The following is a 27,888-nucleotide window of genomic DNA, read 5'->3' as shown; positions in this document are numbered from 1 at the left end:
AGAAAACGAAGAGCAAGTAACTGCATAGAGTGAGAGAAGGAGGTACAACATGACAAAGTAAGAGAACCAACCAGCTGCAGTTCTTTGTGTTTGACCAGCTGGAGAACAACAAGAAATGACCCATGCTGGGGCATGTCTTTTATCTTCCCTCTGCCTCCTGACAGCAGTACTCATGAGCCCGAGAACCAGCAGCAAACCCTTAAAGCCAAATGTGGTGGGGAGACATTCTGTTGCTGTGACTGTCTTGCACTACACTACCTCCATTCCAGGGCCACTTTATTTCCCTATAGCTCAAACAAATTCAGCCAGGAGAGAAAAGCAATTGTGAAGTGAGTCAGAAGTCATGCCAATCAGCAGGTAACCAATTTTCTCCCTGCAGCATATCTGGTACATTAAGGAGACATTTGATGTTCCAGAGCTCCTTGGCAGAAGACTGCTACTGAGAACTACAGCCTTCAACTGTGCTTTCCAGGTGTGAAAATTAAATACATTTGAAGATAGCTTGGAGAAGATAATCCCTCTGTTTACTGTTCCTTTGCTTTCTTTTCAAAAAGCCATAGCATAACTTTGAGAAAGATACTGCTTCTCTCACAGCATTTAAAGGAAGTGATACAATATGCTGTTCCTGCTGAGTTATCTCTGGTGTTGGCTGCCAGCTGACATCCATCAGCTGATCAGCAGTACCTTGTTTCTATACAGGACTCCTCACCTCTCATATTGAAATCTCAGCTCAGCCAGAGTGGAAGCGTTCCATGTCCTAGTCCTGGAGATGTGAGTTGTGGGATCCTAGAGGACATGGGGGAGTTGACAGCAGTGAACCACCGTCTCCCAGAAAAGTCCCTGAGAGGCATCACTACTGGTTTGAATTTTATGCAGAAGTCAGCTTCCTGCTCCAGTTCTGATTAGCATCCTCTAGCACACTGGTCACCTTGTACACAGGAAATTTGGAATACTTTTCATTTGAAGGTAATAAGCCCTTTGACACTCATCATTTCTAGCTGGCAGTTTCTGTCGGCATGTGTCAAACACTGATCATTTTTCCAGCTAATTCTACCAGTCAGTGTAGGCTAAGAACAGGCCACATACTTCAAAACATAATTCAGAATTCAAAGCAAGATAAAGGTTTGTCTTATTTTCATGATTTTATTAATTTCTTCAGAGGATTATGGCTGTCCAAAAGCATTTCAGGTAGAGGAGTTGATGGCAGAATTGTATATTACTATATCCAAGTTTCTTATTACTCAAAGATGTTAACATTCAGATGCTGATAAGAAATAAGGTGCAGTCAGTGTTGCATGAGAAACACTTTTATTTTCCCCTACAAGCTAGCTACAGCTATGTCTTTACAGCTACACCTACTTTTCTACCTAGCAGCTAAAGAATGGTGTTCTACTTACATACTACCTTTTTCTCTTCTTTACATATTATACACTAAACCAAATACAACCAAGATTGATAGATATATGTGTGCCTATTTATTGGAGTAGCATGACCCTATTAAATGATTACACTCTAGAGAAGTTCAGATACAAAGGTTGATTCCAAAACCATAAAAGAATGTTGAGGCATTCTGAAGTCAGTAGAAATTATAGAAACATAAAGATGATGTTCTGGCATGAAAAATCAGTCTTTCGTGGTCAAAAAGTTGATCTGTGTGTGTTTTCTCTCTCAGTTCTCAGGGGAGGATGGAGGTGGTTCTGGTTAATGTGGCATTTTGACTCCTATCCTGAGCGGGATTCTTCCTAGTCAGAAGAGATGTCAGAACATCTTACCAGTTCCTGCTAAAGGACATGGACATATGTGTTACTGGGAGACATGGGACGCAAAATTTGACCAGAATCAAAACTAATTCAGGGAACAAAACAGCAAGAGACCTCTCGCCTCAACACTAAAGAAAGGTTTTAAAATGTCTTCTCACTGTGAAATCAGATGGCAAATTAGTGAAGAAGTAGTAGAAAAAATCCTATCTCTATCCAGCCATGCAAAATAAGGTGTCCTTTTTCTGTCTCAGTTTACTGATAATCTTAGAGAGAATACCAGAGGATTATGATAGTGTTGTGCTCTGAGGTCTCCTTTGAGGGGGGCAGATTTTTGCCTTTGTCTTCAGCAGCACAGGCCTGGTAGGATCTGGAAAATCTCACATGTTCCCCCCACGGGCATATGAGGGAGGGATGGTCATTCTACATTATGGCACTGATCTCAGCAAGCTGCCCTAGGTATAGCCAACAAAGTGTCATAGACTCATTTAATCATAGCCTGTGCTGGAAGGGACCTTAGATAACACCTAACTCCAACCTCTCTGACATGGGCAGTGAGACCTTCCCCAAGACCAGATTGCTCAGAGCTCCATCCAACCAGGCCTTAAACATTTCTAGATATGTGGCACCCACAACTTCTCTGGGAAACCTTTTTCATTGTCTTTTCACCCTCACAGAGGAGATTTTTTTTTGGTACTATCTAAGCTAAACCAACTCTCTTTCAGTTTGAAGCTATTCCCTCTTGTCCTGTCACTACACACTCTTGTAAATAGTCCTTTTCCTCCTTTTGTGTAGGCTCCCTTCAGATAGAAAGGGTAGCTGCAGTTATGTTACCCCAAACAGTCCAACATCCAGTCCATTTCTTCCCAGTTAAGAGAAAATTATGTTGTGGGGGACTGTGTCAAAGGCTTTGCAGAAGTCCAGATAAATGACATCTATAACCCTTCCCTTGTCCACTGATGTAGTCACTCCATTAGGCCACTAGACTGGTCAGGCAGGACTTGTCTTTAGGGAAGTCGTGCTGGCTATGCACAGGACAGCAGGAAACAAACTGATTTTATTCCTCTTTCATGACATTCAAAGAGCAAGTAAGACAAATGAAAATAACTAGGAGAAAGAATGTTTGTATTTTCCAGAGGGGGAACAGTCTTATCCCTTCTCCCTGCTGAGGGTATGGATGAGTGGTATAGAAACTGAAATGATCTCAGAAAATGGGGTGAGAAATAAACTTTTAAATATAATTTCAGTTTTCAGCCCCTCCCTTTGATCCTTTCATGCAGTTGAAAGGTTTCTTGCACCTCTCTTTAATTTCAATCACAAGTTGAGGCTTTATTCTACCTCTAGCAAATTTAAACTTTACATTAGAAAAGAAGCCTAAAACCTGAATTTTTCACAATACTTTATGTCTCTAAGACTTTGAGAAATAATAATAGGAATGCATAAAACTTATGGGGTATGTTCGTTCATCCACATGGAAGCCTGTCTCTTAAAATACCATTTACTGAAAATTAAGAATACTTTCTAAAGGCTGATGACAGAAAGTATTCATCTTCAGATGAATCTAAAAGATTACTATCTTTCACAATCAATGCAGCAAAAGTTAAAATAAGTTTCTCTACCTAATTCAGGAATTGAAGAAAAAAATCCTACACTTCATTAATTGTTATAATCATATGCACCTGTAATTCATTAACTTTGTAGTATTCTTTCTGAAAGAAGGAAAGAGAAGGTTGCAAATTTAAATCCAAGTAGGACAAGGGAACTATGTATTTATTAGAGTCTCTACATACCAGGTGTGGTGCTGGAAATCAAGTTTTTGTACTCATTAGTATATACATGTATTATAACAATTATGATACATCATCCATTTGAAGGAAGCAACATAAGACCATTATAAAACTGGGAAGCCAGGATCATGACTGAGATTGCACTTCTATTCTTCACCAACTTAGCACAAAATTAAAAGTCAGGTTTTAGGACAAAATAAATTGGAAAAAAAAATATTTTTTAGCACAAAATTTAAAAAGTAAAAAAATACCCAAGCCAAAACCAAAACTTTTTTTTTCTCACTTCCCTTTCCTATAGCTGATCAATCCTTGTGAATAAAAAACATTGTAGTAAGATATATTACAGCCTGATTAGGGTCCAACAGAAAATTGACTCGAGTTCCAACATATTAATATAGCAAATCAATCTTCCAAGGACCAAAAAAAATACAAAACCGTTTTTAATCAAGCAAATGTAGACCTTCTGAAAAGGGAAGATGCTTATCTTTCTTATCATTTGAGACTACTGTCACAGACAGAGTTCTGATCAGGACCTGTACCTCATTCACCAGAAAGTTTTCTGTAAGATATCAGGAAAAGAAAAATTCTACCCAGAAATATAAATAACCTAAATTAAACATAATAAATTGATGCAAAAACATGACTAGCAGGGGCAGAAGTCCTATCATTAATGCTCAAAACAGTGATTTACCTGCTGTATCACTCATGACAAAGTAGTAATCAAAGGACAGATCTGATGTTACAGTATTTCTGTAATGGGATGCCTTATTTCTCAAACACTACTCTTAAGTGTATAAGGTTAATAAAGGCTTCCAGATCTTCATAGTACATTATCAAACCAGGAAGTTATTCCGGGGGAACTGGTGCATGTTATGGAACTACTTTGAGTATTATATCAGAGCTGCAGCAAGTGTCATGAACTTTTAAAACTACATCTTAGCTCTTTTCTGAATCACTGCCTTGGAGGTGGCTTGGGGAACAGTTGCAGCATTATTTTTCTGAAAACCATTCCACTGGCAACAGAACTGAGGCAGATGGGAAGCTCTAAGGATCATCTGGAGAATGCACTGTGTCTGGGCAGTCACCACCCAAGGATCACACCTAAGGAAGACCTAAGGGTCTCAAGAGGCACTGCCCTGCCCTGAGGCATTACTAGCAGCTGAAGGCTGCTCTCAACACACATAAGTGCCTTGCCAATTAAAAGTTGTTTCAACCCCTAATCTCCATGCAAATCTCCTGTGTATGAATTCAGGAAGAAAAAAAACCATGATTTCTACGTAGATATAGAGAGATTTAAAATGAATAATGGACTAAGAAAAAATTCTAATGAGAGCATTTAATAGTCACGCTTTCCTCAATACTGTGTGGGAAGAGACCTTTGAAGACCCACTTGCACATCAGATATTATTATAAGATGTGACTTAGCCCTGACCTTTTCAAGCAACAAAAGATATGAGTATGGAAGCAGAATAAATGACACAAAGCAATGAAAGGGGATTAATTTCTCATAAATGTTCCAACAAAGCAGTAATATGAACGAATTAAAAATAAGGATATTTTCTGTTGATTTAAAAAACAACTTTGAGGTACTTTTTAAGTGATTTTCAAACTGTTCAAAATTCCTTTATATTCAAAATTAATACAATGTAGTTTAAATATATATTTCTTGTGCTTTCTATTACATCTTGCTTTTCATATTTTAGTAGAATAATAATCTCATTTTAAAAGAGAGCATTCTAAAAAGTTTCCCTGAAAATGCTTTTCTACTTTTTAAACAAACAAACAACAACAAAAAAATCAATCAACTTAAAAACAAAAAATCCTTTAGAAGAGTCCAAATTGCCAATCAGATAAATACTGAATACAAAGATCCCACAGCTATTAGCTACATTTGTTATTACAAAGGTTGTTCTTCTGAGGCTTAAAGATTAAAACACTAGTACTAGCAGAGGCAAAAATTCAGTGCCCTCTGAAGACTGCTTAGCTCAGGAAGAAGGTGAAATCACTGTGACGGAATTGCAGTGAGGAAATAAGGACAACACCCACTTTGTCTCCCTCTACTGATAGCAATAGATGCTGCTATTTATTTTTGTGTTCAGTTCAAATAACTTAGAAATATTTCAGCACTGTTAATTACCTTAACTACACTTCCAACCATTTTTCTGTATTCAAGACTTGTTCCTGGCATCAAAATAAACTGTTACTTAATTGGGCAGTGAACAAATCACAACACTGTATCTCTTTTAGCAGTTGAGCAGCAAAGTGATATGGTTTCAACTGTGTGTGCTTAAGTGCTTCATCAATCTCATACACAGCAGTGAGTGATCTCATAAAGTGGAAAGGATGCACAAGTGGATTAGGAAAGCCTGATAAGCAAATCGCTGCTCTGTATAGCGTCCTGTAGCATCACAGTATTTGGAGATGTATCTGAGCCATTTGGATAAGAAGCGCTATTCTGTTACTCTCCTGTTGCACAGAGATCAGAAGGGCAAGTCCTATCTGTACCTACCTTCCCTGGAGATTGTGATCTCTGCTTTCTAAGAAAGTTGCACTGAATCTTCCTGGTTACATTTGTATAATCACTATTTTCATTTTCAATTAACCAGGAATTGTGGGGAAACAAAGAATACACAAGACCTCTGACTATCTTTCAGACTCACCAGGGTTTCAGACAAACAGTGGAGACATTACTTGCAAAACAGCATAAGAGGCCATAAGTGCACTGTACGGAGGCTTCTGAGAAATACAGGCACCTCTGAGTGGTTCCTTTGCTCATGGCCCTGAGTGCAGCATGGGGCACGACCCTGCCTCCAAGTGGAGCAGCAGCTCAGCCCATGAAGTCTGTCCCACTTCTCAGGTCACACCTCTTCCAACCCATAGTTTCCCAAGCTGTAGTCAGATCTTGAAGTAATACAAAACCCTTCTGTACTACATCAGTGTTTCTGTGTGAAGTTGAGGTAAGAAAAGGGGGATTGCAGCTGTCCATTCCCAGATCATCATTTCTGCTCCCACAGCAGGAAGCTCAAGGAAAAGCTGAGGGCACACCAACCCAGCCTGGTGTCTGTTTAGAGTCACACAGCAACCATGTTGGTTAGGGACTTAGAGAATCAGCGTCTTCATAAAAAGCCCACACTCTCACAAATGACATTCACTGTCAGTTCCACCAGGATGGATAAAGCCTGGCTAGAGGGTGGACCCGGTCACAATATAATGCCAAGGATATTTGAGCTGCCACTGCCCTTGCCAAACCCCATCAACATGTAACTGAGTGAGAACTGGCTCCCTTCAGATCTTCATGGTTTGGTATGCTATGTTAGAGAGACATAGAGATATAGAAGGAACAACTCAAAAATATTTGTCAGTTGAGGGAAAAACACAAAAGACAAAAGCAAAAACGATTTCCCCCTCAATTATATGAATAATATGGATACTTAACATTCTGTCCTCAATCACTGGTTACAAATTCAGGTTTGGGAAAAAAAGAAAGAAAAAAAGAGAAAAAGCTCAATATTTGGAAATAATTTTTCTTCTGATCCCTCTATCTCCAAATTACTGCCTGTTTCACCCAGAAAATCTACTTCTGGCCTTCCCAGCCTTTGTACAAACTACTGCTGCTTCCCTTTTGCCAGAGTTCTCTCTTTCTAGACAAAATTGTTATGGGCAACAGACAGTTGAATAATGGACCAACTAGTCAAATCTGTACTAGCTCTTCCTACACCAAACTTCCACAACAATAATTGATCTGACCATGTTAGTAGCTTCAGAATCAAAGTATTAGATCTACAGGCATTTGACAGCTATTTTTAGCAAAATTTTATTATGTGTGTTATGATTTAGGCACAAATACCATAATGGAAATTTTTCAAAGGCAATAATTTGCCACTATGAAATTGCATATATTGATTCTCTGAAACAACAAAAAAAAAATAGAATCTTAAACTATTATCATATTATCACAAAAGAACCGTAAAAGCCTGATGTTTTCATCGTTCTGAAAGATTGTTTCATCTTACCAAGACTATTACATATACCCAGCAGATTTCAACTCAGTCAGGAGAGTAAATATACCTAATTAGTTTAAGAAAAACTGCTTTCCAAGGATATGATCATATGATTTCTACAAAGGCTATATCATTATGTTGTGGAAAGGAAAAGCATAAAAAATGTTTTTGTGGATATTTTTGGGAAACATTTTAAATTTACTACCATCTTTGACACACAACGTTCATGTACTGCTCCACAAAATTCATTATCACACATATTTGATTCTTTTGATACTCCACTGACACAGAAGCATATTACGAAATACTGGGTTCATCTTTAACCAAAGTCTTGCAAAAATGATCCTGCTTGTCTCTATAAGGAAGATGTATCTAAACTCGTTGCTGTCTTACATAAGCACCTGGGATAACTACAGTGCAGAATGTGTGCAGAGGGCCAGTGTAATTCTGACAGACAGGGGGAAAACAGTTCTATGAAATTTAACAGTTTTACAGCAGGATACCACTGGAAAATCAGACCTTTGCTCAAATGATGGGGTTTATAGTGCAAACCAAATTAAGTCTGAAGGCTATGTTAATAAATCTAATCCATACAGACTGATCATGACACTGCTCTGACCCATGTTTCCCTTTATGTACTAAAATAAACAGTCTTCATACATTCCAGATCTCATTAACCCTTAAGCTTGTGAAATTGAATGTTGTGATTGAATAATTAATCCATATAATTTGGATTTACTATACCTCACTAAACTGTTTGCAGTATCAGGATCATGTGCCGTTACTGTGCCAACAGGAGTCCCAATCTTTGCATTTTCATAAACTTCCATGACATAGGAAGGCATAGTGAAGAGCGGGGGTTCATCCACATCTCCAACGATGACCTTCAGCATCGTTACATCTTTGAATGGTCCCAGGTGCGAAAAGCGAAAATCAAGGTGAGTATTTGCTCCTTCTATATTAAGTGTGTATGATTTCTTTTTTTCATAGTTGAGTGGCTGTTGGCAGAAAAAAAAATTCTCAGAGCCATTCTGTTTTCTAGTTTAGCCTGATAGTAGTTTAAGAACAACTTTCCTGTTTGACTTCAACATTTCATGTTACTAGAAAGGGATTATATTCTTTGCTATTCTGGCAGCCACTGCCATACCTTGAATGTAGAAGGATATAAACAATGCACAATGCTCTCAATTTTTCTCTACAGCAGAATATTGGAGAAGATACTAGTTCTGGAGAAAACCCGGGGTTTAGAATAGGCCTCAGATTCTACTTTCATGAAAATGTAGCATCTGAATTTTGTCACCTTTTGGTTTTAATCAGTAAATCCTAAATTCTGAAAAAGGTGGAGACATTTAGGATGTATCCTGAATTAAAGTAAGTCCATATCTTTATTTTAAAATTTTCATAGCAATGGGCACTTGCTGTCTATGAAATTGGAATTCAAAACCTTTTGGGCATCTCATTTATCCTCAACTGAATAAAGCCAACTTCTTGCAGAAGAACAGTCACTGTAAGAGTGGGAACTTTTATGACCAGCTGGTCCTTCTAGGGAATGAGGAAAAGGCTACAGATGTAGTCTGTCTATTTCTAACAGTCTCAAAACACAGTAATATCATTAAAAGAAGTTGCATATGCATGTAATTTATTTTTTTTTAAACAGATATTTTATTGCCATTAGGGAAGGGCAGAATTCCACTGATACCGCAATCATTCTGTGTGGACATGACAGTCTGTCTATCAAAAATTCTTCATCCAAATTCAAACTGGTATTTCCTGTCACCCTAAGAAGTGGCGAGGTAATATGTTAGGCAAGATATATGAGGAACTCAGTATGTGGCTTGTCACTGTCAGTGTGTGTTTTGTAGATGAAATTTACAATAAATTTGACTGATGATGCATAAGAAAAATTGGTCAGGATATATATACACTTTATACATGGCTTTGATTTCCCCTCTGTGTACTTAAGGGCAATTAATATATTCTTTGATCTCTAACAGTATAAGGCTTTTGTGACTCTCATGTTTTCTATTTCCCTTTCCTGAATGCAAAAATAAAAAGTTTTAAAGGCATGGAGATTTATCATAACTTTGTAAATGCATTACTATGCAAGGAAAAGCAGCAAGTATGCTACTCATGTCAATTCATAAAGAAATATAGTTTTAATAAATTCTAACTCAGATGTTGATCAATTTTTTTTTGTTATGAGCAGCAAAATGTTGAATGGTGATTTTAATTTCTCTGCAGCATGTATATTCTAAGAGTAAACAGATTTAAAAAAGGACTTCAACTTGTATCTTTGATGTCTTTTTGGAAAACTCACTTTACAAAGACAGTGACTAAATAACATGTACAGGAAGTTTACTTTCTCTGAAAAAAACACATGAGGAATGACAAAATCATGTAGTAACACAAACTCTTTATTTTATCTAGTTCTTTGATCAGACAATACCACTTTTTTTTTTTTTTAAGGGAATAATCTATTCAAAAATCAGAAAAAGCTGACATTTCAAATACAGCCAGAGTCGTTTCGTTCTTTAATTTACTTTTTTTTTCTATAACACCTCAATCATTAGCTGTACATATAAGGTGAGAGACAGACTTGTCTTGTGTCTCTAGATATGCAAATAATTTCTGTTTTTAGTTAAAATTATCATAACACTGAACATCATTAAGTCTTCCCCAGAAAGAAAGCAAAACATTTAAGATGAATTCAACAGAAATTTTGTTCATGTTTCTTATTTTCTCAATGAATAATGTCTTCCCATGACAATTACCAACATAACTTCAGTATCTATTTGCTGGCTATTATGATTTTAATGCAAAACTGAAAATGCCGAATGTAGGTCAAGTGACCTGTTACAGGGCTAACTGGAAAGTGCTGCTGTGCATTATACTGCAGTTTGAGTTTCTAATATGAGACTCCCAAAAGGAATTACTGGAAGTCCCAAAAGGAGTTACAGAATTTTATGAGAAATAACTATCTGTTTCGTCAACATTTCCAGTCTCATTATGCAAAATGGAAGAGTCATACGCTGTAAGACACTTTCTGGGAAGCCTGAGTGATACTTGCTGGCTTGAGGTCAGGAAAGTTCTAGCATATTCTTCTGAAAATCATGACGAAGGGGGAGCATGATGGCCATTCTTTTTTTAAGGATATAGAGAATTAAGGCTTTTACTGGGCTCTTTTGTTTGGGTTTCCTCCAGTTTTTACTCAAACAAGGAAATGCATGAGGTAAAGTGGAAATACTTCATGAGGGTTTGTAATCAAGCCTTTGTCAAAAGATCTTTGAAGAATAGCTCCACAGGTTTGTCAACAGGAAAAATAATGAAAGTACAGCGTGTTTGGGGTCACCAGAATGAGACTAGAAAAGATTCTAACACTCATAGCCTTTGCATACCTGTTTAAAAGACTAAATGGAGGCACTGAAAAATTTTATTTTGCCATCAGAATCTCACATAAGGGAAGCTTTAATATTTTGATGAGGATTTCAGGTCATTAGACACAATATTATATATATATATCTGGCTTTTCTGATGTACTTGCTGTAAATTCTTCTGGAGAAGCACTAGAGGACAAATAATTCTATTCCACTGTCATAGAAAGCACTGGTATCTGATGCAGAAAATCAAAACAATTCTATTCATAGTTTAGTTTATTTATTTTGGGTGAGCCATCAAAAAATTTAGCTTGAAACCCAATCTTAATTCAAAGCAACTACAGCACACAAAATATAATATACTTATTAAACAAGATCTGAGTAAAAGCTAGAGAAAAAATAAAAACAAAAAACACAAGATCACTTTTTTAATACTGTACACAGGGATAAGGTATCTGAGGAAATAATGGAGGTATTATAAACGAATTTTTGTAACTTTTAAGTGCCAAATTTCTGCTCAATTGGAATATAACATTACCTAAGCAAAATGTACCTCTCTTCTTCACTTGATATAAAATACAATGCTCACTTTGAAGAAGAAATAACAGATTATGGTTTTAGTTACAACAAGGCCATCAAGGAAATAAATCCAGTGGTATAAAAAAGACAGTTTACTTTTATGTGGTTGAAAAAGGTGGGTATTACATAACCTTTACAAAATACACTGAGTTAAAGCTTTTTAAGATACTGAAAGAGATATTTAAAATATTTATGAATTATAAAAATAATATTTCCTTGAGTTAGAAACTAATGTTAATAACTAATTTTTAAACTAACTTTTTAATATCTGAGGTATATATATCTATCCAGAGCAAACAAACAATAATCGTGCTTTATAATAGTTTTTATTTATTCTATTCTTTCACATTTTTTCAGGATTTCATTTCTCCAACCATTAATCAAGATCACAATACATATTAGGAATTTTGAATATATACTCACTTATAATTTTTAGGGTCCATGGGTATATATATATATATACGTGTATATATATATATATATATATATATATATATATATATAAATATGTATATGTATATAATTGATATCTACAAGACTCAGTAACATCAAACCCACATGAGAACTCTCAACTGACTGGGACAAATACAGGAGCTACATATAAATTATAACTCTCTGATAGCTTGACCAGTAATATTTTAAGTCTTTAGCACAGTACTGGATCATTTGGATACCATCTGAAAAGCAAATCAAAGAATAACAGTCTATGAAAACTGAATTATACATTCATTGCCACAGATAAACTTCCTATACCAAGATTCAAGGAGGATGGGGACAAAAGTGGAATTTTTGCCTAAATTTTACATCTTCTATGGCTTACCTTCTTCAGAGAGAGAATTCCTTCCCTTGTTTCTTTGTCAGTAGATATGGAGAATACCCCAGAGCCATCACCATTTATAATTGTGTACTTCATGTCTGCATTTGAACCAGTGTCTGCATCATTTGCTTTGATTTTGCCAACTGCTGATCCAACTTGAGCCGACTCAGGAACATACAGTTGATAATGTTCTGAGGGGGAGAAAAACAACATAATAATTTGGACATTTTCTAGTCAAACTAAATTAGAAAACCATAATCTGCTTGATAGATGTCTGAGTCAATGGAAGAATATGTATGTATTTCTAAAGTGACAAATAAAGGTATTAACTTATTTAGATCCCAGAAATAAATAAAAACTAAATTGTACTTTACTTGGGATTCCTTCATTCCCTATTCAAAATCCAAATCACTTAATGTAGGATTTTAGTTTCCACAGCTATTGCTGTACATAGCATAATACAGAAATTACTTCATACCAGTATTTTTACAAGTTTATATTCTGCATAACCAAAATATATATTGCACCAACTTACAATTAAATGCATGGTGAAGTGAGTACTTTTGATTTGAAAAATTTGTTGTATTTTTCCCAAAATCTGATTATTTTTGCAACATTGCATCAGCATTTTCAACATGTAAATTTTACTAAAGAAAAATGCAATGAATCTTAATATTTTACCCTATGCACAAAAAATATAACTGCCATCCACAGTAAATGAAAATTAACATAATGAGTAAAAAGAAGTATTGTACATTTGTGCCTAGAAAAATGTTCCTTTACAGCTATGACCTCCTTTCAGTGTTTTTGTAGCCTGTTAGGTTAATAATTAGTAAGTGAAATATTTTTTGAAAGATACTTAACTGTCTCTATGCTTTTGTATGAAATTTTCTAAAACATACAAAGTTTTCTGGTGGATAAGAAGCTGCCACAAGGAAATAAAAGTGGCAAAGAGACATATCATTATGTAAACATCATTCTCCATCTGCAACTAGTCCAGAAAAACAGCTTAAAGAAAATTTCTCCAATAATGCTACCCAAATAATACAGCAGGGATGATGAAATCTACCAGAACCGAAAAGAATAATTCACATCCAATAGAAGATGTGCACATGCCAACAACCTCATATCCCATCTAAAAAACCCCAAGCCAAATGCCTCCCTAGCAGTCTGCAGATTTTACATTACAGTTCAATCACCAAGGCAGTAAAGAAAGCTAAATAACCTCTGTCATTACATATCTTCTGAAACTCTACCACGTTCCTTCCATGTTCCTTGAAGTCATTCTGTGGCAGTGAGTGCAATAGTGCAAAACTGAGAGGCAGGACAGTAGATCAGGAGTTTTGAAAGTGGACATATAAAAGTTAATAATTGTTTTGGTTTGCTGGGCTTAAGCCAGGTAGCATGACTGCAGAGGTGCCCTTGGTAAGCATGTAGAAAAAGAAAGGCAAAATTTAAATTGGATTCAGACATTAAACCTGAGGTGTGGCAGAAACCCAGTACTGGTTGGATGGATTGAACAAATTATTGACTTACAGAAGCTGCAATTGAAAAGGGAATAGATACCATCACTAAAATACAGCTGCCTTTACAGACACCTGCTAGAAAACAGATTTCATTATAAATTTATATAATTCCTTACGCAACAGTTCCTAAGCCTATTTGCTGCTTTGAATTATTTTTTTCATACTAGCCCATAGTACTAGTAAACAGCTACTTGTGTGGTAAAAATAGACTAGTGCACTAATCTTTGTTTGTCTAAAGGAAAAGAGAGGTTTCATAGAATAATAATTAAAAATATATTATTAATTTTGGAAATCTTAAGGAAAATTAAAAACATCCAGAAGAGCAAGAGAAAAATTACAACTTAACATGTAAAAAATAAAATACCAGTGCTGATGTAACAGGACAATTACTTAATTCAATTAAAACTCATAGTTAATACTTCAATGCAATTCTTTAATATGCATGCAAAAGCCACCTACATGAATTTCCAAAGAAATGCCCCGCAATGTTTTATGCTGACAGATGATTTCAGCAGACATTCTTGTATTGCTGGTTGCTTTATTTTGTACATAAAATTATAGTAATGGTATGAGATTAATTTTGAAATTTACTTAGTGTTAAAATAAATGCAAAATATGTTTTTTTGACACTTTTGCTCTTCCTAAAAGGAAAAGGTTAAGGCCATTAAGAATGTGATATATAATCCAGCCACTTCAGGAAGTGGATGCACTATAACTCATATGATAGGGTGAACTAATTGGAGACTTTAGAATAGTTGAGCTTGTTCAAATATATCTATCTACATGACATTATGCTCCGCTTTATAATCACACCCCACGTGTTAGCCATCTGTTTCAGAAAAGTGTTTTACTGATACCCACTTCAAAGACTCTGAAATACTAAAACTTCAAGCAAAACAAATATTTGAAATGACTCATGAATTCTGTCAGTCTTTGTAGAACTGAAACACTTAAAAAATGTTGATTGAATTAAAAGAAAGCTGTTGAAAAAATAAAAACTCTTAGATTATATGGTCAGAAATGTCTCCCATCAAGTATTTAAGCACTGCTTCATAGAGACAACCTGACAATATCTCATACAGACATGAGCTAAATAGATAAATGTAAAAAATACAATCTCAAAAACCCGAATACACAAAAAGATATAACTCAGCAACATGAAGGTTAAATTATATTACTGACATTTTTTTTTTAGGCTAGTGGTGAAACTGAAAATGTTAAACACTAAATCATGGTGCACTGATGAAAGGCTCAACTGAGCACTGGAACAGAATTCCCAGAGAAGTGGTCACAGCATCAGGCTTGTTTGAGTCCAAGATGGATTTGGACAATGCTCTCAGGTACATGCTGTGACTCCTTGAGCGTTATTCATTGGGATTTAATGACTCAGATGGGTTCCTTTAAACTCAGCATAATCTGTAACTCTGATTCTATCAATGTTTCCTTGGGCATTGAATAAAGAAAGTTTAATAGGACACTGTAAAATATGGGATGTGTATACTGTGAATTTAGAGCTCTGTATTGCAAACTATTATTCTGTCTAAACCCTCTAAAACAATTTTCTGGGAAGATAGGAGCCCTGAGGATTGGGCATGATCAGTCTATAGCAAAACTTTTCCACCAAATCTGACCATGTTGAACAGATTGTTTCTATGCTTCCAGCACTGCAGATTTCCAGGAGCTCTTGTGGAGCAGAAATCCTTTGGGGATGGTCTAATTTTATCTAGAGGAGATGGCCTGTTTCTTACAGATCAAGAATCTTGGCTGATTCAGTTCTCAGCTTTTATACATTCACTCACGTGCATTCTCTTTGTTCATGATATGAGGAAATTGATACTCTTTTCCAGGTAAGGTACTCTATAAGATACCACTTTGCAGGACTTCATGCTAATGGAAACATTTTCCAAATTCCAGTATATGATCTTCATCTTTCAATAAACTTTATGGTTTACCTGTCATTACAGTACAGAAATAATTTCTTTATCTTTAGAACAATATACTTTAATTTAATTAGCCACAGGCAACCTCCAATGCTGTGTCCTACTCTCAGAAAAGTAATTTGTCTGAACCTCTCAAAAATTAAGTGTAATGGTATTTAATGAAAATCAATAAGCATATTTTTGAAATTATTGTATTTATTAATATATTATATTCTGTTGATAATTTTTTACTTAGTTTTATAGGTTATGTCTTCTTGAACAGTAGACATTACCATATTTAACAATGGGAAGGAGAAGAGAAATAATAGTGAACACCGACTTGGGAAAAAATGTTTATTACATTGGAGGGCAGGGCTGCTGCTCAAAGAAACCTGGAGATGCTGGAGAAATGTGCTAAAACAAACCTCATGACATTCAGTGGTGACACCAGGGGAGCAATAATGCCATTCATCAGTACAACCTGGGGCCAGCCAGCTGTAAAGCAGTTTTGCAGAAAGGGACCTGCAAACGATCATTCAAGGCTTTACTAGGCAAGAATCTTAGTAACTTGATCTAACTGAACCTGTTTTAAGTTGGGTTTTGGGTAAGATTACTTTTTCAAGTCTCAAGTGAACCTATGATCCTGTTGTTTAGGAAGGTGTATCTCTTGTTTTACTGCCTGCATCTCTGCTAAAATTAAAGTGGAGCTTCAACTGTGGACTGTGCTCCATCTTCTTTGGTGGCTTTCTTTGAGAAAGCTATTCTTCATTCACAGAGCTGCTTGTTTTCATTACATGCAACAGATTATTCTGGATTTCTCTTTTGAGACTGCACTCTTTTCAGAACCCTGTTTGTCACAGTATGTCTTGGACATATGTCACATGTTCCTTTACTATGTTTATTTTTAATAAATTAATTCCAATTTTAATCCATTATGAGTACAGAAACTTTTATGATTGCAGAAGTTCAGTCAATTTTATATCTAGTAATTTTGATCTGAATATGCTTTTAGATGCCAACATCTTTCATAAAACTAAACTAAGCAATTTTTAAGAGGTATGTTACTCTTCTTCCCTGGCAAAAAACCCAATGCTATTCAACTTTCTAAATGTATTTGAATTATAAGTGAAGTTACTTCTTATTTTTAAATATGACAATCAAAAAACTTCAAAACTCTAAACCTTCAAACTTTTGCTTGCTTTGAAAGTGTGAAGAACATAGAAACCTAGGATCAATTTAGGAAAAAAAAAAAACAACCCAAACATTCTTTGATGCAAGAGACTCCTTTGGCTGAAATAAGACTTGCACATCCCAATGTCCCAGCTTTGAACATCTCGATGTAAAACAGGAGTTATGATTGTGAGCAAGAATTTAATCAGTGACGAGTTTATGTTCCAAGACACTTTGCCTTTAGAGATAATAACTAAAAGTTCTCAAAAACTTTCTGACCTCAGAATATTGAACTTTCCATCTTGGAGAACAAAAGTATTCTGACTTCTTGTAAAAACTGAGATGTTTGTGCTGCTCATAGGTAAAAGCAGAAACATAAAGGAAACTGGTTTTCTCCTGGATTTTCAGATTCACTACTTTCTTGTAGATATTGAATTCCCAAATATGTATTTTATATGCCAATAGCATGGAAAAAGCAACATATGCACTCCATAAAAATCACTAATGAGGAACTTAATTGTTGGGTGTGATCTGCAGCAGTCTGTAGAGGCTTTGCTCTGTTCAGCATATTTTATACCATTTAAAGGGGGACCATGGCTGCATCAGGCAGCTTGGGTAAAGCAGAGAGCAATAGCAACACCTGTAGAAGGGTTAAACTCCATTTGGACTGTGTTTGTTTTGTTTGTATACCTGTTTTACCCCAGCACTAGCACAGCTAGGATTGTGATCACACTGGGGTTTAACTTCATAAAAGACATGAAAATTAAGGCTTTTCAAAGAACACTTCTCAAAATGGAGTGGTCCTGCTCCTAATTCTCCACTCTGAGAGAAGTAAACAAACAACATTCCCTGATTCCCCAAACCACTACAGTCTTATTCAGAAACCCATAGAAAAACAAACAAGCAAACCAACAAAAACCTGCATTTTTTTTTCCTGTCTAGAGTGCCTTGAAGTTACTTTGATATGTATGATATATGTAATTCATGATGGATCTGGTACACAAAAATTCTTATGGACAATACTCAGTAAAATGAAATAAGAAGTCATGGTATTATTATGAGTAAAGCTGATGCACCAAGGTAGTGCTAAAACTCAGTATGTAGACCACACATTTATTAAAAGTATTCTGACTTTGGCATATTTTCCACCCATCAAACTTCCTGTAATATTTGAATTCCATAAAGAATTCTGTTACCAAATCTTATTGTCATGAATTTTCATTAAAGGAGAGTTCTACAATAAGCTATTTAATGTTCCTAAAAATTATTATATTTATTTAAATAAATTTTACAATAAAAACTTATTACTGAAATCACACTTATTCTGCTCAGGAAACAGGACATCATGAGATTCCCTACACAATCAAATGTTGTTAAATAACTCATGTCACATTTCAGTGATACATGAAACTGGTAGATTTAGCTTCAAATATTGTGCAAATGTCAGAACATACGATTCTTCTCACCAAAAAAAAAAAGTTCAGGGGCCTTATGATAATTCTCTGTAAAAGCAGAAAATCACTATACTGAACACCAACTGTACTCACAAAAGAAGTGACATTCACAAGGCATCCACTTTGAAACCTGAGCACTGATTTTCAATCCTGAGCACACACTTTAAAACCTCAATCAATTCAACATAAATCTACCTTTAAGAATATGTGAGAAGAAAGATATTTTTCAGCATCACAATATGTTGTGCAACTTTTGCAACAAAATGTAACAGTTGCACAGATGGGAAGTGATGAGCATGAAATAAGGACAAAATATTAGTCTAATTATAATGAAAAAAGTCTTAATAAATAAGCAACCCTGGAAAGGAGAGTAATTTCTGGACTGAAATGCTTCCTAATAGTCACTGGATACTGGATCATTGCTGGACTCATCAACATACAGAATCATAGACTCATAGAATGGCTGGGTTGGAAGGCACCTTAAAGACAATCTGGTTTTAACTCCTCTACCATGGACAGGAACATCTTTCACTACATCAGGGTGCTCAGAGCCCCATCCAACTTGGCCTTGAACACTTTCAGGGATGGGATGTCCAAAGCTTCTCTCAACAACCTGTGCCAGTGCCTCTTGGTACCTAAACTTATCTCTTTCTGCTTAAAAATGACCTCCCTTCTGATATCATTACCTGCCCATGTAAAAAGTTGTTCTGCATCTTTTTTGTAAGTCCTTTTTACATTCTGAAAGGCTGCAATGAGGTCTCCCTATAACCTTCTCTTTTCGAGGTTGACAATCTGAGCTCTTTCAGACTGTCTTCATCAGTGAGGTGTTCCAGACCTCTGATCACCTTCATGGCCCTCCTCTGGACCCACTCTAGCAGGCCCACATCTTTCATGTACTGAGGACTCCTGACCTGGACACAGCACTCCAAGTGGGGCCTCACAAGGGCAGAGTACAGGGGAACAATCACCTCCCTTGACCTGCTGGGTGCAACTCTTTCTATGTAGCCCAGGATGCACTTGGCTTTCAGGTCTGCAAGTGCACAGTGGCTGCTCACGTCCAATTTTTCACCCTCCAGAACCTCCAAGTCCTTCTCCTCAGGGACGCTTTCACTGAGTTCTTCTAGTTTGTTTTCATGCCTGGGATTGCCCTGACCCGGGTGCAGACCTTGCACTTGGACCTCTTGAGCTATGTTGGGTTCTTACGGTCCCACTTCTCAAGCCATAAGTGGCACAATTAACAGTATCTACTTTATACTAGATATGCAAAAAACCTAATTTAAAAAGGTGCAGTTGATCAGATGTCAGCAATCTTAAGAGATACCAATTATTATGTCTTTATCTTGTTTTATTTAAAATCTGAGTTTCCTGAGGACACAAAACCTTTGCAATCCTGTTAGGTCGATAGTCTCCAGTAATTTTTAACCCTTGTCCAATATCAGACAAATCTAACAGAAGGACAGAGATCTAAAACACATTATGGTTCTAAGGAGAAAGACCAGCTAAAAAACAATCAGATGAAATTTTACTTTCCTCATCACATTTGGCAAGAGCCAAATGGTAAAAAAGAATGCAGATAGCCCTGGACTAGTCACCAGGTAGGACAGGACAGGCTGCAGCACATGGCAGTGGGGAGTGAGAGGGTGCTGACAGTTCATGACAGGAAATCATGAGAACTGGATGTACCACATGGAACTGGGGATTCAGAAAGAACCACACTGAAGTATGAATTTCAAAAGAAAATGAGTAGCAGATACTTTTACACTTAGTTAGATAATGAGTTATATTAACAGAGCCTGATAGTGGATACCTTGCTAGCACTGAACAGAGTTAATGTCTGTTTCTGGGATGTGAGTTTATATTTTCAGAACTAACAGGAGCATCTTCATATTACATTCCTATTTAAACATGGCTGTGTACTTTTCATATAATTATATTGTAAAAAGAGAGGTCAAATTAATTACGCATATACATAATTTCACATTATGTTTACTATTGCCATGAAAGTATCAAGCCTCAAAAATCAAGCTTTATTAAAAGTGTTTTCAATCACTAATTGTATTTCAATTCTGCTTTATCATAAGGAACTGAGCTAGATATATCAAAAAACAAAATCTACAAATTAGAATCAAGACACAGAAACTATATATCTTCTACACACTGGCAAAAATGTAATAATTAGCACTTGATATGCAAAGCACGTCAACAGAAGCCTCCACCTAGTGTGATGATCTTGTTGCTATCGGAATCTCTTCATACTTAACAAAACAAAACACAGAGAATTTATTAATCATAAGCAACACCAGAAAGAATTAATGAAAGAAAAGTACACTGAATATTCTGATGTAGCTCAAGGCTAATAAAACTGCCATTAGAAGATGGAATATCTTCTATCAAATTATGAAATAAACTTATGACTATGAAATTAGGGACCTCAGTCATCAACCACATGGATCCATCAGTGGTAAATCTAACAAGAACAGAGAGATGCAAAAATCTTTCGATGCAAAGCCCATGCTGTCTGTTGGCTTACAGTTAATAGATAGTGCATTTATTACTAGTCTCTCAAAAGAAAAGAAGTTTACGATGATAAAGAAAAATAAATCAGTATTATGCAAGATGCTCAGGAAGTAATTGATAAGCAAAAAAATATGTGAGGTTTCAGGCTATTCTCCCATTGAATTCACAACCTACTTTTGAGACCTACTACAATTTGGAAATCTGAATTTTTGAGCTTTGTTTCCCGTACCAGAAATCAGACTGATAAAAATTATGTGGTCCTGTTTAATATTATTCTTATTGGACCTTTTTTTTATATTTTGGAAAACCGTTGCTCTTCTGTTAGGACTTTCTTTGAAAGAAAGCTCTATTTAGAATGAATAAATCAACCAATAAGCCCTCTCAAGTAGATATATTTGCAACCTTTATTTCTAAGTTTTAAGTAGGGGTTTAAAGTATTTCTTTAAGGGGAAAACTCCTGCATATCTTACTGCATTTTTCATGTTTAAAGAATACTGATATACTAAAGACATAAAGCTGCCTTCTTTTATATATATGCAACAAAGTATATTTATAAATAAAACAAATAATAACAGCATCAATCAGATGTACTCCCCAGAACATTCTCAAGTAAGATACTCATACAGTTAGAATCAGATTCAAAACCAACAAGAATGGTAACGGAGAAAAGGAAACTAACCAAAAGAATGTGGTTTAGCTGAGGCTCAGCCTGTCCCAAGGGTTATACACTCGATATAGGCAGTTTTGGTTAGCACTTCCCTTGAATTCAATTCTGAATGTGACAAGCCCCAGTAAGTCTCATTTAGCATTCCGTCTAATAAGGAAATTGAAGAGAAATTTAACTGAAAATCATGGCACAAAAAGGAAACAGAGGAAAAATAAACAAAGAAGTTATTTCTTTTAGTGTAAGACTTGTGTATATAGTTCATTATGGCCTTTTTAAGATTAGCTGTATTTTCATTCTTTATTACTAACATGTAGCTACTCCTCTTGCAAGGGGTTTAAAATATAGCTCTAGAAAAAGAGTAAAGAAATAATGTCACTCATAACTGTGTATAGGAATCTTCTGTAAGGAATGAAAGCAAATGTTGGTATTCTACAAGGCTTGTTATAGAAATAATATTTTATGCTAAAAAGAATAAATATTAAAATACAATTTTATTCTACCTTAGTAAGTTCTTATTGAATGTGAAATGTTCTGTCATTTTCAATGATATTAGAATCCCTTAAAATCCATAAATTATAACATGAACATTTTATATTTCTTTGATTAAAAAAAAAACCAGATAAATACATATGCTAATGTACGTTTCTGCCTGCCAATCAGTTTTCTGTTTACACCCTTCCATTCAAAATAAAAGAGGCCAGTTCTTGTAACCTGGTAGGCAAGGATCTATTCTTGCATCCATTGAGTTTGCAGGAAACTTAGGACATTCTATTTAATTTAGTTATTCTTCAAAGGTAAGCCTTAGCTTTTGTCTTTCCAATAGTTAGGAAGTATTAAATAGAATAATGGATCCATTTAAGAATCTGTGGAACATATAATGATACATTTTATTTAAGGGTGTGTTTCAAAAGCTTTATGTTTTCAAGTCTTTGTGAGGCACAGAGAAGATATTAATTTGTACAACACCTTAATAAGCCTACTTACTGTATTGTCAGATTTTATACATTGCATGTTGTCAGGGAATTTTGTTTTTCCTTGGAGCCTTGTGCTCTCTACTATTATTTCTAAATCTTTTAATTTAAACAGCTTAATGCACTTTCTGGTGGATGTAACTATTGGTACCAGCCTATTACGTTCTACAACAGCTCATACAATGTCTGAGACCAGATTACAATATTCTTGTTGGCCTTGAGCCAATATGAGGGGAAAATGCTTTATGTTCCTAAAGATTTTAAAATAAACTGTTGACTGAATTCAGAATTCCTACAAGATCCCAGCTACTGTTTCAGATCAATGTGTACCCAATGAGCTGAATAGAAAATTAAGATATTCTATTCTGGTATTTACTCTTCATATATTTATCTGACAACATTTTTTGAAATCAACATCAACAATTCATTTAACTATGATAAAGTCAGGCTCCACCATTGGTGAACAATAGTAAGAAACATCTTAGATTTTGACCATCTGAAGTGTAATAATTGATCTTAAAAGTTTAATTGGGTATGGAAAAAGCAGAAGAAAGTAATCTGATATATGCATATGGAAGAAGCCAAAGGTGTGTGGGGTTACATATTTCAGTGAATTGCCTTATTGCTGTTATCTACCATGGAAACATCATAATTCCCTCATGGGATCAAAATCACCCAGTTACTGAAATATGCATTTGACAAGGGCTGGAGAATAACCCACGTACGAGAACAATATACCTTTGTAATCCATCTAAATATTATTCAGTGGTTAGACTGAAAAAATTTTACTGGTTTCAGTATTTTAGCTGTGCCATCTCTGTGCTTTATCTGGAAATACTAGAGAATTAAGAAATATTGGTGAATCCAAATTCTTTCCAAGCTGCTTTTTCCCCACAAATTTGACTACTAACTGCATTTTGCTAATAGCTTCATGCTTCACTGAAAATCAACGTGATTTTCAAATATGCTGAAATTGTACATACTCTGAGGAAACCTGGGTGGATTGTCGTTGACATCTGTGAGTGTGATATTTACGGTTGTTGACCCTGACAGCCCTCCGACCTGCCCAGCCATATCTTTGGCTTGAATGACAACGGAATAATGCTCTCTGGCTTCCCTGTCCATGTTGTGCAAGGCAGTCCTGATGACTCCTGTGAGGGAAAGAAAACAAACAAACAAACCAAATATCAGGATTAGCTTGTTCAAGCAAGAGCAAAGGCTAGGCATAACCCTTCTTTAAAGGAAAGGTGGAGCTACGTTGTTTTCAGTTGTTTGTGTCATTTATATGCATATATAAAACAGAACTCCAGATGCCTCTAGACAATAAACCTGCTGGATAATAGGAAGAAATAGAAACAATATTTATTAAATAAATTATTATACTATTAAATAATTAATCTAACTTTTAACATTCCTGACCCAAAGTTACATTGCCAAAATAACAGTGTTTTCTCATATAACTCTTTAAATATCTACTTAATAGAAAAACTAATGAATTGGAACTCTTACCCCAAGGAATAAGACGCAAGGTGTTTTCTAACAAAAGGTAATTTCCTAATTAATATATCACATATGTCTTAAACCTACCAAAACTGAAATGGAATGATCCTAAAATTCTACTTTATCCATCATCATTGAATTTTTTTTTCACATTTAGTTACCTGTACATGTAGAAGCAAAGATTAAAATAAAACTAGGGACAGACAACTCTGTGGGCACAGCTTCAATTAGGAGGCATTTTTCACTTATGATATTAGCCGTAAATTAGACCCTGCTAATTTCTTTGATCACAGACTGACAGAAAAACAGTGGAATTCAGTAGAGAGAAGTGTCAAGTGCAGCAGTAGGGTACCAGTATATGCTGTGGACCAAGTAGCTGGGAAGGAGCTTTTTAGAAAAGAATCTGGTATGGTCCTCAAGTCCAACATGAGCCAGCAATGTGTCCTTGCAGCAAACAAGGCCAACATCTTCCCAGGCTGCATCATGAAATGCATTGCCAGCAGGTCAAGGGAGGGGATCCTTCCCCTCTGCTCATCAAATCTGGAATTCTGGGTCCAGTTCTGAGCACATCAGTACATAAAATACATTAGTAGACTGGAGTGAGTTTTATAGAAATAGATAAAGAAATATGTAAAATGCCCAATTTATTAACATTACATTTTTAAAGAGCTAAAATTTTAGCTTAACTTCTCTTGGACTCTGAAAGTGAGCTCTTGCTATAACCACTAAGTAAATATATCATAGCACCATCAGATGTTGCTTCTGGGTAAATTTTAATCATATAGTAATTACAAATGCAAAGAATCTTAAGAAGTAGAGCCTTCAGGAGAACTTTATGCACAGCACAAGTCTCAAATTTTTTGGTTCCCACAGTTTCAGATTATGTTAGAAGTATTTCCCAGAGCATTCTTTTTCTTGTATTTTAAAATTACTTTCTTTGCATTTCGTCAATAAAACCATTTAGCCATTACTACATATGAAATGGAAAATTTCATGTAGCTTATACCATAATTTCCATTCTGTTCTGAAAGCAATTCACACAAAAAATGAGGAGATCTATACACAACAAATATTTTTTTAAGCATCCATGAAGTTTTAGAATTCTTTTAACACCGTTTTGCACTGTAAGTTACTTTCTATCAGAAGTGTAGATTTGGATAAACTGGCTAAAAATAGTACACCAGTCTGATTGAATTCATCAGTGCTTTTTTCCTTAAAATGATACTGTTTGAAGGAGAAATATTTTTTTCAGAAATTGCAACATGACATATTGAAAATAACCACAATTTATACACACTCTAAATTTAGAAAAGGAAATTTACAGAGTCATTTAGATAAAAGGAACTGTTGTAATTTAAATATGCATTTTCATAAAAATAAATATGGTTCACAACAACTGGTACTACTGTTCCAAAAAATCTTTTTAGTGATAAACAGCAATATGGGAATGTACTAAAACTGAGAATGTCTTGCTTTGACTTTGCAAATGAATTCTTTTAGGTTTTTTGCATTGAAAATAAATGTATCATGCTTATGCATTATGCTTGGATCACAAGTATGGGATTTTTTAAAAGAATCTTCCACCTCAGCTTGTAACAGACCAAATGTAACAGTAGAACATGTCTTCTACACTATCCCTCCGAATATTAGCCACTTGCATCTTTAAATTAATTTAGACAAACAGAATTTCCCCTGATTTATGCTTACTCTCCTTTGTTTGCTTCAATGGGTATGATACTGAATCAAGGCTTGGAGTTTGTTAAGGATTTGTGGATGACTAATCGTTTCATCTCTCTCACTTGCAGCAGATTCCTCTTCTCTGAAAACTGAGACAATGAAAATGGGCACGTTCTTAATTTCAAACCTTGTATACAAAGTCTAGAATAAGAAAACTAGTTGCAAAGTTTTGATGAGCTGAAGGCAGGAGGTGAGAGACTTAGTTACTTCTTTTTCCTGGGTTTCATATACATTTATACATCCTGAAATCACATCACCACTATGAGGTGTATAACTACTGTGAGGACCCTAATCCTCTGTCCTGGTCACTACCAGCTCCACCAACAGTCCTGGCAGAGCAGCATGAAAATCATGCATAATCTCAAGTTTTGCTATTGATCCCAAAATGTGTAAGGAGAACCTAGTTGCCTTTTTCACTATGATAATACCAAATACTCCAGCAGTTTCTTTTAAAGTAGGAATTGCCCCTGAGTATCTTCTGTATGCTTGGCAGGGTTTGCTATACATCCCACAAGAAGACAGGAAGTTAAGAAAGATACTTCCCTGGCTATAACATTTACAAAAAAACCTGAAAAAGAAAGCTGTCACAAGTTTTTTAAATTTAAAAACAGCCCTAATTTTGCCTCATATTTTTTTAGGCAGCACTGTGACCCTGTTAACAAAGTACTTTTCAGCTCTGCCTTCAGTATTTATCCATATTTGGCAGGAAAGGAAAGCAAGAAAATTAAAGAAAAAGCCAGATGTAAAAGTTATTATGGGTACACCCCATACTGTTTCTGGTAGTAAGGAATTTTTACAGAAGGAGTTTGACTGTTATGTAAAAAATCAAACATAACATATGGAAGGGTAAATCTATTGGACTAGAGCTGAGAAGAACACACAGCTTTGGACCTCGGCCCTGTCATACCTATTTTCATCTTAAAATTATCAGAGATGTTTTTTTCCCCATGTGGAAGGCTCTCCTAAAAAACACATTTTCTTCTAACTTATTTTCTAAGTTTATTCACCTCTAAAGCACACCAGTTTTGCCAGGCTTTTAATTGGTGGGTTTTTTTTTTTTTTTTTTTTTGCCTCTGTGTGACAGTTTCAACAGTTTTGGAAAGAACATTTTCCAATTTGAATTTATTTTTCTATTTTCTTGACCATGTATGATGAGAAACCTACTTACTTTCCAATTAAGATTTTAATAACATCTTTTTAAATTGCAACATTTTTATTTTTCATATGGAATACATTACATTGGTGATTGATCTATGATTGACTAATAAATCCATGGCATTTTTCTTTGGTGACATTTCCAAATTAATGAGACCAGAATTACTGTAGAACCAATCTCTTAATGTGAATAGGACCAATAAGGATCAAGTCCTACCCCCTGCTACTCACAGGACTGATTAAAACTAAACAGTATGTCTTATATGAATTTTTACTATATAATGTTATTAAACTTGATTATGCTTTTCTTGCTCTTGCCCAAAATCACATAAGCTTCTTTCTCTGTACTGACAGTTCTTCACAACCTTTTGCAATCAATATATTTCTTCATTATGGTCCTGCATTTATCCTCAAGTTATCAGATAAAACTGAGAAAAAAGAATACTGAGACAAAAAATTGGTATATCTAGTATTGTGGATAGCTCCTTTTCTTACCTCTTCCCCAACACCTATGGATTTGAGAAAGCCCTGAAAATATTTTTGGCAAGTTTGACTTCCCTCTCAGGCTCTCTGAATTAGTTTCTGTAAATGAATTGCAGTCAATACCTTTTTTTTTTTTAACCAAATTTTCTTAAAGATATTTCTATGCTCTGCTGCATCTGAGAATGTGTTATGTTGTCCGTTTCAACATTCTGTGAAGAACCATTTAACTTATATAAAATAAAAGATACAACAGAAGGATCTACTGTAACTGAGACTGAAAAAAAAATGAGACTTTTTAATTCAAGTGCAGACAAATAGTAACAAAATATCTGCCACAGTCAGGTGCATAGCTATGCATTTACTGAAGTATTTTACTAAGCACTTATCATTATTCTAGCACATTTGAAAGAGTTTATCTTATTACTTACACAAAATAAGAACTCATTTAGATTCAATAACCACTGCAGAATTTTA

At 35.3% G+C, this 27,888-nt stretch overlaps 1 protein-coding gene across 4 annotated transcripts in view; it reads right to left on the bottom strand.

Annotated features, from left to right (window-relative positions):
* Nucleotides 1-27,888, bottom strand: part of CDH18 (cadherin 18) — a 156,218-nt gene that overhangs the window by 37,086 nt on the left and 91,244 nt on the right. For all 4 annotated transcript variants that reach the window (XM_062499513.1, XM_062499428.1, XM_062499608.1 and 1 more), the window contains 3 exons: nucleotides 23,523-23,690; nucleotides 12,319-12,506; nucleotides 8,290-8,543 (listed from right to left, as the gene is read on the bottom strand). In XM_062499513.1, the coding sequence (XP_062355497.1) occupies nucleotides 8,290-8,543; nucleotides 12,319-12,506; nucleotides 23,523-23,690 (610 nt within the window). The remainder of the gene's footprint in view (nucleotides 1-8,289; nucleotides 8,544-12,318; nucleotides 12,507-23,522; nucleotides 23,691-27,888) is intronic.

Source organism: Cinclus cinclus, chromosome 1 (genome assembly GCF_963662255.1).
Source record: "Cinclus cinclus chromosome 1, bCinCin1.1, whole genome shotgun sequence".
Classification (NCBI taxonomy): Eukaryota; Metazoa; Chordata; class Aves; order Passeriformes; family Cinclidae; genus Cinclus; species Cinclus cinclus.
The sequence above is the reverse complement of the archived record's forward strand: the minus strand, read 5'-3'. Positions and strand labels throughout refer to the sequence as shown.